Here is a 12313-nt window from a genome sequence, read left to right on the forward strand (position 1 = left end):
AGAGTATTATGTGGTTCAGCCACAAGGCTTGCATCCACAGAACAAGAACCAAAGGGTTACATTTCTTCATTCACTTGGATGATGAATCATTACAATAGAACCCATTTTTATAATGGGAATTATATACACTACAATCACAATTTTGAATTAATTGCTTCAATCCTACAATTTTCTTTGGCAATCAATTTCTTGATTGATTCTAATCCCATGATTTTCTCCAATAATCAAATGCCTTGATTTTGTCTTCACTAAGATGGAAAGTATATACTTTCCTACAACAATGTTTGCTGTTATATCATTGCTTATATTTTCTTAAGTTCATCTCCCACATTGCATGAGTGTTTTTTTTTTTCCCCTTCTTTTAAATACCTATCAGGGTCCCAGTCCACCACTAGGACACAAACGGAGAATACATCTCTAAGAGAGTTAGGTGGCAATCATTAATAAGGAGACGTTGTTTACAGGGTATAGTATGTTCTATTGTCCCAAGAAAAAAAAAAAAAAAGATTTGAAAAAACAATGAATCATTTAGTAATAGGTCAAAATCCTTAGTTCATTTAATATAATTATTGATTTTATTTGAAGATGCTACTGATAAAAATATATATATATATATATATTTCAAGATGCTAACATGAGATGCAAGGTAATTGTTACTTACCTGACCATTGCTTGGCTCATAGAGACGAAGCAAAAGATTGACTAATGTGCTTTTTCCACTGCCACTTATACCAACCTTGGAAAAGTTTAAATGTACAGAAACTTCTTAAATCCTTGCACCAGCATCATAACGAGGAATGGTATTAAATAAGGAGATAAATTTCTTACAATTGCAACCACTTCATTTGCTTTCACAGAGAAGTTTACATGTTCTAGAATGGGCACCTGTTTAATGTCACTAAGCAGTGAGTACTTTATGGACTACAAAGAACTATTGGTCATTTACTTTTCTCCATACAAATTTATGTAAACAGGTAATATAAGAAAACATCTGGGACACAAAAAGGAAGATAAATCAAAGTCAGTTCAACCTAAAAAAGACGTACCGTTAACCTTGAAGGATAGTGAAAAGTTACATTCACAAACTGAATATGTCCTATTACCTTCTGCAACTTCACACCTGTAGACAGCGGGGCATCCCATTACTAATAAGTATATTTACAAAATATTTTCTATTTATTTATTTATTTTTATGGGCAAGTTACACTTGCACCCATTATGATGCTTGAACCCATTAGTGATTCCTATTGTAATAATTTTCTGTCTTATCTTTTTAAACAAAAACTTTTAACAGAAGGCATAACATATTGTAGAATACAGAGAAATACAGATTTCTTAGTTGAGTTCTCATAGGTGAAAACAAAAATAAATTGTACCAAAAGCAAAATATCATGGTAGAACTAGAAATTTAAAAATAAAATAAAATAAAATAACAATTATAAGCTGCACATGCATCCAGTAGGTCGTGAACCCTTGACCTCACCCTCCATCCCATTATTAGAGGAGAAGAAAGTGCCGGTTGAAATACAACTCATTCGCATGTTAGAACTATAATTTTTTATTTTTTATTTTGGTAAGTGCATGTTAGAACTAAAAATATTGAAACTGAAATTCACAAAATTTTGGCATATGCTAAACTAAACTAAATCAGAAGTCACTATCCTGTTCAATGTTTCTTCATAAAAGTCAAGCATTACCTAAAAGCAAAGACTGGTTCAATTATAAAAAATAAAGTGAAAATGCAATACTTGTCAAAGCAATTCAAGAAGTCTCATTAAATGCACGTGGGTTTCAAACTCAAAAAACTGGTGAAACTACAACAGTCCTTAATTTGAGCTACAAGTAAAATCATAACCATAAAGAACCAATGACAAAATAAAATATTCAGAAACAAAAGCTGCAAATAGTGCAGAAGGTCAATGTAATTATAGCATATAAACAGCTCATTTAGCTAGCGAATTAGTGATATGCAATAGAGGCACTTAAACTCTGTCATAACTCCATTGCTGAAGCTGTCTTAGTAATCCATGACAACTAATCAATCAATTGATATAAACGAAAAAAGTATCACATTCAAAAGACCATAAAGAAAATAAGCTTTAAATTGTAGAAGCCCAAACAATAAGAAGCCATTTGCAAGGCAAGTGATTTATCTGCAAACAGGCTAGAGCCAATTGATTAAACTACCATGATAAATTGAGTAACAGTAAATCACCTGCACAACAACACCACCTTCTGAACCTCCTTCCTCTTTAATGATGCTGAAAATCTTCTCAAATGCACCTTCAAAGACCCACATTTTTTGAATCTCCTAAAATTCACAAAACTGTAGTAATTAGTAGGGAAATCAAACACATTTTCAAGCACAAGTTTAGCAGAACCATCAGATGACAAAGTGGAAGGAAGATCTTACCTCAGCTTCACGGGTCAAATAAGTAAGCAACAGTAAGGCCTCATTTCGAATAACCTAAGAACCACAATTGTTTTCAATAAGAGTACAACAAGATAATCAAACTGATAAATTACCAAGTAGTGATTTTAATCTAACCATTATTTTAACACAAACAATTAAAGATACGTTGTTCTCCTCATAAAGTATTGCAAGTGCCAAAATTTCAACTAACAGGCAGGAATTGTAAGCAGAAAAACTCTGGGAGACAATAAAAAAATTTGAATTTTCCTACCAAATAAGATCACTGCTAAAAGCTTATATTGTTGAGAAATATGCCTTTATAAAGTAACATCGAGAAAAAGTAGCAGAAGCAAGATTCCATGAACACATTTTGTACCTCACGATCCATTAGCATATCCATCAGCCGAGTTATTCCACGAGGAATGGTAAGAATGGCTTCCTGTAACCTGAAGACAACTCAGCAAAAATTCTTCCTGCTACAACTTAAAAGAATCCACAAATTTGCACAAAAGCAAAAAGTAGTTGAGAAACTAATACCTATTTGGAGAATTTGTGAGGAGCGCTGTCAAAAGTTGAAGAGTATAATATCGTACATAGAAATCCTCCTCTGACTGCCAAAGCATCCAAACAAAATAACAATGAAAAAGGCCATGATGCTATGCATAAACCAAGCAAATATAGTAAACCCACCAAATACAATTAATGTGTGTGTCTAGTATTAACGTAAGAGAGGTGAAAATTTCTGTAAGGCTCTTAGAGCTCTTTTTAGCAGAAATGAAGAGTTTTTAACAACTTTGAGGTTAGAGATGAAATTTGAACAAATGAAAGCTCCTTAGAAATGGGTACCAAACAGTTTAACAGTTTTATAGCACTTAGCATTATTGAGTTAAATTTTTTAATCTCAAATGCTCTACAGCTAGAACTCTACTTCCGACAGCAATACCAAACGCGCCCAAAACATATCCATGGTGATCAAAATTTAAGTGAGGAGCTCTCACCAACAAACTTAGAAGAAGAGAAATGCTGTCTGCTTCTCTGGAAAGCAAATCAGTGTTCATTAAAGCTGGTTGAACCTCATTCTTTGGCCCTTTTGCATGCTCAATAGGAGTCAGAGCACCTACAAGAGTTTCTAAAGCACCCCGAACCTGCACAAATGGAACGAATGAACNGCCACCTAACTCTCTTAGAGATGTATTCTCCGTTTGTGTCCTAGTGGTGGACTGGGACCCTGATAGGTATTTAAAAGAAGGGGAAAAAAAAAAACACTCATGCAATGTGGGAGATGAACTTAAGAAAATATAAGCAATGATATAACAGCAAACATTGTTGTAGGAAAGTATATACTTTCCATCTTAGTGAAGACAAAATCAAGGCATTTGATTATTGGAGAAAATCATGGGATTAGAATCAATCAAGAAATTGATTGCCAAAGAAAATTGTAGGATTGAAGCAATTAATTCAAAATTGTGATTGTAGTGTATATAATTCCCATTATAAAAATGGGTTCTATTGTAATGATTCATCATCCAAGTGAATGAAGAAAATGTAACCCTTTGGTTCTTGTTCTGTGGATGCAAGCCTTGTGGCTGAACCACATAATACTCTCATGTCTTTCTCTATTCATTTTCCTCTATGGTTATTGATGAAAGCACAAGGAATAAAAAATTATGGATCAGTATGAGTATGAGCAGCCAGAGTTATATTTATTATAATAGCAATAATATCTAACAAGTCCATTTAAGTATTGTGCAAAATACCATTAAATATTAGTGTACTTATCCAAAAAAACTAAGTGTGAAGGTGGCTGGGGCAATGTGTTAGTAGTGGAGGTGATGGTGGAAGCAGAAATGAAGTCATCAATATCTATATATATATAATAGACGAAGCTGAGAGAATGTGAGTGCCTACAATTAAGGATGTGTTGACAAATCAGAAAAGTGACGTCACTTTAAAAAAGCGATACCTTATGTTGATTTGCAAGGGTGACACCGTTTAACGGTGATGGTGTATATATTTAAAAAAAAAAAAAAAAAAAAAAACGTCACACTAAAAAAACCCTAGCATCTTCTCAGTAGATTCTTATTACCATTTTCTCTCTCTTAAAAAAACCCCAGAGATACTGTGACAGAGGAAAAGGGAAGGAGAAAAAAAAAAAACTTGCGACACACTGGAAATTCGTTTGGCCGGCCATCGCCATCCCCTTTTGAGTTTTTCAGGTACGTTCTTTGCTCTCTCCCTCTCTTTCTCTCTATGAGTTTTTGTTGTTTGGATTCGGTTTTGAAATTTCTCTGTGATTTCGGGATAAGTTTCCCCTGTTTTCGTGAATTTGCGGAATATTGTAGATCTGTTTTGCGATTAAAACCCTAGCGATCTCTTCTCTTCAGACTCTGTGAACCAGTGGATATTCGTACGACCGTCCACCGCCATTTCCTACCGGACTTAGACCATCACTATCGGCATCCGTCAAAGCTAAATACGATCAAACGTCACAGAGGTTTTGAGATACGAAGTTAGAGATCGGCGCTATTCCGATGAAAGGTACGCATCAATTCTGCGTACATTCTTCTCCTTTTGGTGCTTTGTTGTGAAAATTGATTCTTACGGCATGAACAAGACTGCAGAACCCTAGAATATTGATTCTTCGAATTTCTGCAGTAATTTTCCTGCATAATTTTGTTTTATAACTATAAGTTCCCTCTGTTTCCGTGAATTTGCGGAATATCCTAGATCTGTTTTGCGATTAAAACCCTAATTTTCCTGCATAATTTTTTTTTAGAATTATTGTTCGATAAATCTGTGTGCTGTGATTGATATATGTGATATATTCATTCAATTTTTGGATACTATGGCTTGGCATGTATATAATTTTATATGGGTACAAACTTGATTCGTAAAAGCTATGGTTACAGATGCACACTGCTAATGAGATTGCTAGGTTTGTTGAGATATGATATAACTTTTTTGTTTTGTCATGTAATAGTTGAAGCACTAGAATCTTTGTTATGATTCTGATATATCTATGGAATTATATGCTTGACATCATTCGTATGCTTTTATATCCTTAGATTAAATGAATATATATAGATTCATGTACGGATATATAAACTATTTTTTTTTAACTATTGGTTTTTTGATATCAGTTCATGATTATATGGATTAGATTTTGTTTTAGCTAAGGTTTTTGGGTTAGAATTGTTTTTGTTTTGGGTATTTAGGTTAGATTTGATTCTTTTTGAGATTATTGTTTTTTTGTAAAAGAAATTGAAATGGTGTTGAATTGCACCAAACTGTTCATCTTCTACTATTTAGAAATCTCCCTTTGAAGATACTTGCAGCCAATCACAAGTTCTTTACAAATACAATTTCTTTGTTTTCAGTAAATATAAATATTTGGATGGCTGAAATAAATAGGAATAGGTCCAGTGACTAAGAGTGGAGCAGCATCCGTTGATCAACTCCAATCTTTGGGAGGGAATTCATGAGAGGTAGGCATTAAGAAGTGTAGCAATTTAAAAATAAATATTTGATGTGAGATTCAATTCTTATGTATATTTGTGTTGTTAGTTAATTGCTCTCTTCTTGCATTTAGTGATCTTCTTCAACCTAACTTAGAAAAGTCTTTTAATAATAATATTTAAACATATTTATTCCGGTTTCTCCTACATCTTCATGCCTACTCCATTATTATGTAGGGTTTCCTTGACAGTAAGAACACCATATAATCAAATAAAAAAAAAAAAAACCAAAATAGAGGTTTTCATATCCATTTAATATTTTTTTCAAAGGGTAAACAGAGGTGTCAATGTTGTTGAATAGTAGTTAACCTTCTAACTTCTAAAATTCTTATCCTTTTAAAATGAGGTATGACTTTAATTTGTATTAGTCTGTATCTGTCAATTTTGTTTTAACAATAAGTGAAAATTGTAATTCCATACTAATAGAATTTCCTTATAATTGTATTCTTTGGCATATTGATTGATGAACTTTTACACTTTTCAAACATCTGGAGAATCTTTCTATAACATATTATACAAAATGATTTATTATAACTATTGCAAAAACAGAGAGTACAGAGATAAAGGGGAAGGCATATATATGTGGATTCAATGAGAAGAAAAAACAAAACTCAAGATGTACCTGCAAGCAAGCCATCAGGGACCCATAAACTTTAGGACATGAACATAAGATTGAGATCACAAGGAATGAAACCAAACAGCAGTAGGCAAAAAACTGTCACTCACTGGATCATGGCAGTTTGGCATTATCAATGTTTCTATTCTACCTATAGAAAGGGACCCATTAGAACAAAATTGTCTTGATATCTCTTTGATGCTATTGGTTTTGGTAGCATTTGCATCATTGCATGAATGAAACTAGGTCATGGACATTATTTGCACCCTCAACATCCCACACCTGGAAAAAAGACCACTTAAAATTCTGCCATGTTTACAAATAAAATGCCAAAAGTCACAATGTTTCGCTAAAACACTGCACGATCTAAAAAACTGAAACCCAAAACACTACATCAATTGGGCATAAGAAATCAAAAAGTTTAAGAACATGACTTTGCAGACCCAAAACCTAGACTTTTGGTAAACAAAGAAGGCACGAAGTGGGGACTAGGGAGAGAGAAAAATCTGAGACTGCCAACTGCTTCAAGCTGTAAGACAATCCAGCCTCTGCCACCACCAGACCCTCTACCTTCTCATTTGGCTGATTAAGCAAACTGCTTCATTTTTTTTCTACCGTTCTGTCAGCACGTCGAAACCTTTACCAGTAAGGTTTTTTTGTTTTGTTTTAAAATTATATTGTTTAAAAATGATTTAGGCTTGGCTATTTCAATCAATTTGATTTTGATTTAGGCTTAGGTTTGGGTATGTGATTTTTTGAATGCAAAATTCTTTAAAGAAATATCATGTTTAAGGTTTCAAATATGCTCTTGATTTTTTATTTGTTCTTCACAATGTTGTTTTATTAATCATCTTATAGGTTCTAAACACAACTCTGTTGGAGATAGTTCTATTTACATTGTTTAAATTTGAGACAAAATTAAGAGATAAGAGTCCCTAAGGTTTTAGAGAAATCTGAGGGTCACCCCTACAAAAGCTGCCACCCGTTATCATTAAACCAATCCATTACTGTTGGATTTCTAAAACCTCTACCAGTAATTTAAATAAATAAATAGATAGTTGTGTTTTATATAGGTTTTGATTGGCTTAGTTTTGATTAGGTATTTGGGTTAATATTAGGCTTTGAATCAGGTTTTTTTTTTTTTTTTTGGCGGAAGAACATAAATTCACGCCATTCTTTTATGTGTTTTTAATTTAAATAATAGATAATTCCCTCTTCTTTATGTTTTGGTTTCCTATGTTCTTTTTTGTGGTTGTCAAATTATTTAAGGTTTTTCTTTTTCTCTTTTAATTAAGCTTTTCTTGCATTTGTGATATAAATGACGAAGACTTCACAAATCATATTGTTTGAAGCAAGTAATTTCATTACAATGAGTACCAGCAAATTAACAGCAAGCTTTTCGAATTCCCCCTTTTATATTATTTTCAGCTTAATTGTTTTGTTCCCTGCGTTGCACAATGAACCAGATAAACAGTTTTTTTAAGACTCACTCAATCTCATTATATCTCAAGGTCAAGGTATTTTGTCCTTTTTATGTTCTTTTCTCCTTATTCTTCAAATGGTTTTCTTTTTGTCTACATGAATATTAGATGGGGATAGAATCTCTAGAAAATCACCCCATTCTCCCTCTCTCAAATTTTGCCTTTTGTTATATGCACACTAAGCGTTTAATAAAATAGCTTCATTTTTTCCCCCTTTTAACTTCAACGGACTTTAATATAACTATATGAAAGGTTTGTTGTCTGTGAAGTTGAGGTGGATCTATGAAAAGGGTTTTGGGTAAAATGGAAGGTTTGTTGCAGTCCTGTCAATTTAAATTATTTTGGTTGTTTTAGTTGCACACCTCTAATTAGTGGCATTTATCTATAAGAAATTGTAAACTTATATTGATCTATCAAAAATAAAATTTGCATTTCTTTCAAGTTGCTTTATTCAGGGTTTTAAAAAAAAAAAAAAAAAAAAAAAAAAAAAAATGTAACAAAAAAAAAGTGTTTTGATAGGAGCTTTGCTAATTTGTTTATATCGTGTCTCTGAATGCAAGTAATCTTATCCTAAAATTTTATTTTTTTTTGTTGTTTGTTTTCTTTGCGTGAGTGTCTTCGTTCGCTTGAGCAACTTCATACTCTCTGAGATCTAAATAATATTTTATGTTGTCTTTTGACACTGAAGCTACTAAATCTTACATTACTAGCAATGAAGATAAGTTAATTAATTAACAATTAAACATCTTGATAACTCTGTTTTAGTTGACCAAAGTGAAAAGTTGAATCCATACTACTAACAGCTCTTTTGTCCTAATTTTGAAGGAAAAATAGTCTCTACTTTCAACTTTTGATGAAATTTGAAAGTTTTTCAGTTTCTCCTACAAAGCAATTTGGACATGTAGTAGTAAATACAAATCTTTCTGTCCAGCTCTTGGTTTTATGTAATTGATATTTTCAAGTAAAGAATTATCTTTTGGCTAACATTCAGAACACTCTTTTCATATGGCTGGGACATGTGCACATTTTAAACTGATTTAGAAATATTATGTTTGATATATTTGAAGGTTATTACATAATAAGTAGGGCTAATTGTCATGACTTTCACATTGAAGTACATCTAAATCTACTCTTTTCAACAGACATAGGAATATTATGTTCGTCATATTTGCTAACTTCAGGATAAGAACATGCTATAACCCATTAAATTCATTTACTTTGAGAGTTATATCTAGGAAAACCTTTGAACTATCTATGATTGGGGAATTTCACAGTGTGTACGTGTTTTTGTTTGATTTGTTTAATATAAAAATTTATTTGACACATTCCCGTTGAGACAACCTTTAAATTCTCCATTACTGGTGAGATTGGCAGATTGTGAATAAATGTGTTTAAAAAAAAAAAAAAACTAAGTAATGCATTGTCTTAGAGATTATTATTGTGGATGTTTATATGTAGAAGAGCATAAACTCTGAACCTTACTGAATAGTGATAGCAATGTTACGAACTACTAAATTATGAGTATTTGAACACGCACCCACCCAATCAGATATCAATGGATCAAATAGCATGCTAAAAAATTTCCATCTTATTTTATCTAAAGTCAGTAACTTCACAGTTTTTCTATATTTTGCCTTTTCCTTTGTCTTGGTATTTTTAATGTTTATATGTTTTCATTCTAGATAAAAGTCTATGTTAAAAAAATATATAACAAAAAACAAAACTTTTATTGCTTAGGATGTCTTCATCTTGATTTGATATTGATCATTAAATAGCATTATGATGTTTGAGCAATATGCATATATTTAGACACTTTTTGATGCACCATTTAATTAAATTGTCGATCATTGCAGGAAATAAAAAATGTTGTTGTGGGAAAATCAAAGAATGACAACTCCATTGAAAATCAGCAAATAGAAGTAGCATATACGTTTGCCAAATGCTTCATAAACGTCACAAGGCTACTAAATAGAATGCATCGAATAGGGAAAAGAATTGAATAGGGTACAATAGCAACTTATTGCTAAACTTCGATGATATAACATTTATGTTAAGATGATTTGTACGGCTATATAAGAATTTTTATGATATAATGTTTATATAATTAGAGTTTATCTGTGGTTGATTTCACACTCAATTAAATTGTAATTACCTACTAAAATTTTATTGTATTTTATAGAAAGCATTCAAATGATTAACAGACTTTACATGTTTTAACATGACTAATACATAGAGTACTCCTGTGCGTTTGGGTTTATTTATGTAAATCTGAATGCATGTCAATTGCAAATACAACTGCATTTTTTTTTTAAATAGAAATTTATTGTTGATGATAAATGGTGATTTTAAAGAGTTGGGAGTTTGGTCATGCCAAATCAAAGAATCAAAAAGATACTGTTTTGAATAAAAAGTATTGACATTTTTAAAAAGTACAGAAAAGTTACCCAAAAAAAAAAAGAGACTGCAATAAAAGTTACTTTGTGGAATACCCTGCGCATTGTGCGGATTAAAGGCTAGTATATATAAAAGTAGAGACCTCATGCGGAAGTGCATGAGGTTTTGCCATGTGGCGTTCTAATAGAATAGTTTTGCAAAAACATGAGCTGGCATTTAAAATTAACAAAAGGTTTTGTCCAAAATCAGAGTTCATAGCAAGCCCAGGCCCATTTTCAACCCCAGCCAAACTATAATAAGTAATAATAACTACAATTAACGCCAGGTACAATTAACGTAGTGGCTTTGAAGTTCTCTCTTATAACACAACCCTCTCCTCTTCATGCCTCTTACAAAACCCAAACATTGTCCTTAATTACACCAACTCATCATTTCTACCTCTAGCTATTCTGAGCTCTGACTGTTCACTTTTCCGTTTCAATCTCAATTTTAAAGCAACGACTTCAAAGGGCCTCAAATACATGACTGAGATGTTCTCTATGCTTGGCATCGATTTCGCCAGGTCCATAAATCTCTCTAACTTTGTTTCTCTTAAAAATAAAATGTCTCTTTTGTTTCCATAGAAAGTAGCACTTCAAAGATTTTTTCAGGAATTTTTTTTTGTTAAGATTAAATGGAATTTGAATGTTGAGTTTCTATGTGGTCTTCTAACATTCTGAATGATGATTCTAGGAATTGAGGACCGACCCAAAAGATCAACCTCAAGCCAAACAGTCGACTTCTCAAGGTAAAAAAAAAAAAAAAAAAAAAAAAAAAAAAAAAAAAAAAAACTAAAAAAAAAAAAGACACCTATTTTTGAGTTTTTTATTTTATAATTTTTCTTTTTGCATGGTGTAGTTAAATTCTTTAAAAAAAAATTCAGTTAATTTCTTGATCCATATCCATCAATATCCAATTTTATGTAAATAGAAATGGATCCCAAAGATTTAGGATTGAAGCCAAAAACATAATCTGCCCATGAAATATAAAAACTGAGGAACAAATACTTGAAAGTATCAAGAAGAATGTAAAGGCTTGAGTTGAGTTTCTTTTAGTGCGGGTAGTTGTCCAAGGCTCCAAGTAATTGGCAGTGATCTTGGGTCCAGGTAACATTATTCACGTAAAATAAGTGTAGGGACATAACTAGAAATTTAAGACTCTTAAGGTAGTGTGTGCAACACAATACACGTGCAGAGGTATATGTGTTCACGAATTTTTCTGGATGTTGAAGAAGCCACAAGATTTTCTATGTAGATACTAGATAGAAGTAACTTTCCCATCCAGCGCTTAACATTTGCTAAGTCCAAAATTAACTTTGTTATTCATGATGTATATACCCCACTCCATGTCTCCCCTACTCAAAATTTTCATGTGTTTTATGGTTGCCTTAGAAATTTTAGTAATTTTCTGTTCTAGGTATGCGTATATATATACATTTGATGGATCTATTCTAGGTATATTACAGCTTGCCAGATGCGTAATATCAATTTGGTTGTTAATACTTAGGCTCTATAAAGATTCTATAAACTTGAAAATTGTTAATATTAGTTTGGTGCATGCGGATATTGAATTGTTGGTTCTCCCTGACACTTCAATGTACAAGGCTCATATGCATATAGGGGAACAGTTGATTCATGAACACATGATGTAGATTTTCATTAGATTGGAAAATAGAAGTAGTGATGCTTTTTTTGGGAAAATTGTCATTACCTCTATTGTTTGGCATGCAAGTAAGATCATATAAAACTTGAATGATAGTCTAAACGGATTATTAGTTTCCCCACTAATGAAGGGAATCAAAAGAAAACCATCATCAGCCATTAGTCTAATTCTTATGAAATTGCAATCTAGGTAT

General features: G+C 32.1%; 1 protein-coding gene and 1 long non-coding RNA gene across 3 annotated transcripts; one reads left to right on the forward strand and one right to left on the reverse strand.

Annotated features, from left to right (window-relative positions):
* Nucleotides 1–95: 95 nt before the first annotated feature.
* LOC112016706 (golgin candidate 6) lies at nt 96–3558 on the reverse strand (the record flags this gene model as incomplete). 2 transcript variants are annotated; one of them, XM_065772274.1, is given in 8 exon segments in its annotated part: nt 96–736; nt 829–885; nt 1047–1120; nt 2216–2311; nt 2414–2467; nt 2790–2859; nt 2951–3024; nt 3412–3558. In XM_065772274.1, coding segments are annotated over 6 exon segments (447 nt in total), but the record flags the coding sequence as incomplete, so codon positions are not given.
* A 45-nt stretch (nt 3559–3603) lies between these two features.
* LOC112007331 (uncharacterized) lies at nt 3604–10228 on the forward strand. Its single transcript, XR_002882459.2, has 4 exons — nt 3604–4629; nt 4798–4951; nt 5791–5898; nt 9879–10228. It is a non-coding gene; the product is annotated as an uncharacterized LOC112007331 (long non-coding RNA).
* Nucleotides 10229–12313: the final 2085 nt, after the last annotated feature.

Source organism: Quercus suber, unplaced genomic scaffold (genome assembly GCF_002906115.3).
Source record: "Quercus suber isolate HL8 unplaced genomic scaffold, Cork oak 2.0 scaffold_56, whole genome shotgun sequence".
NCBI classification, from domain to species: Eukaryota; Viridiplantae; Streptophyta; class Magnoliopsida; order Fagales; family Fagaceae; genus Quercus; species Quercus suber.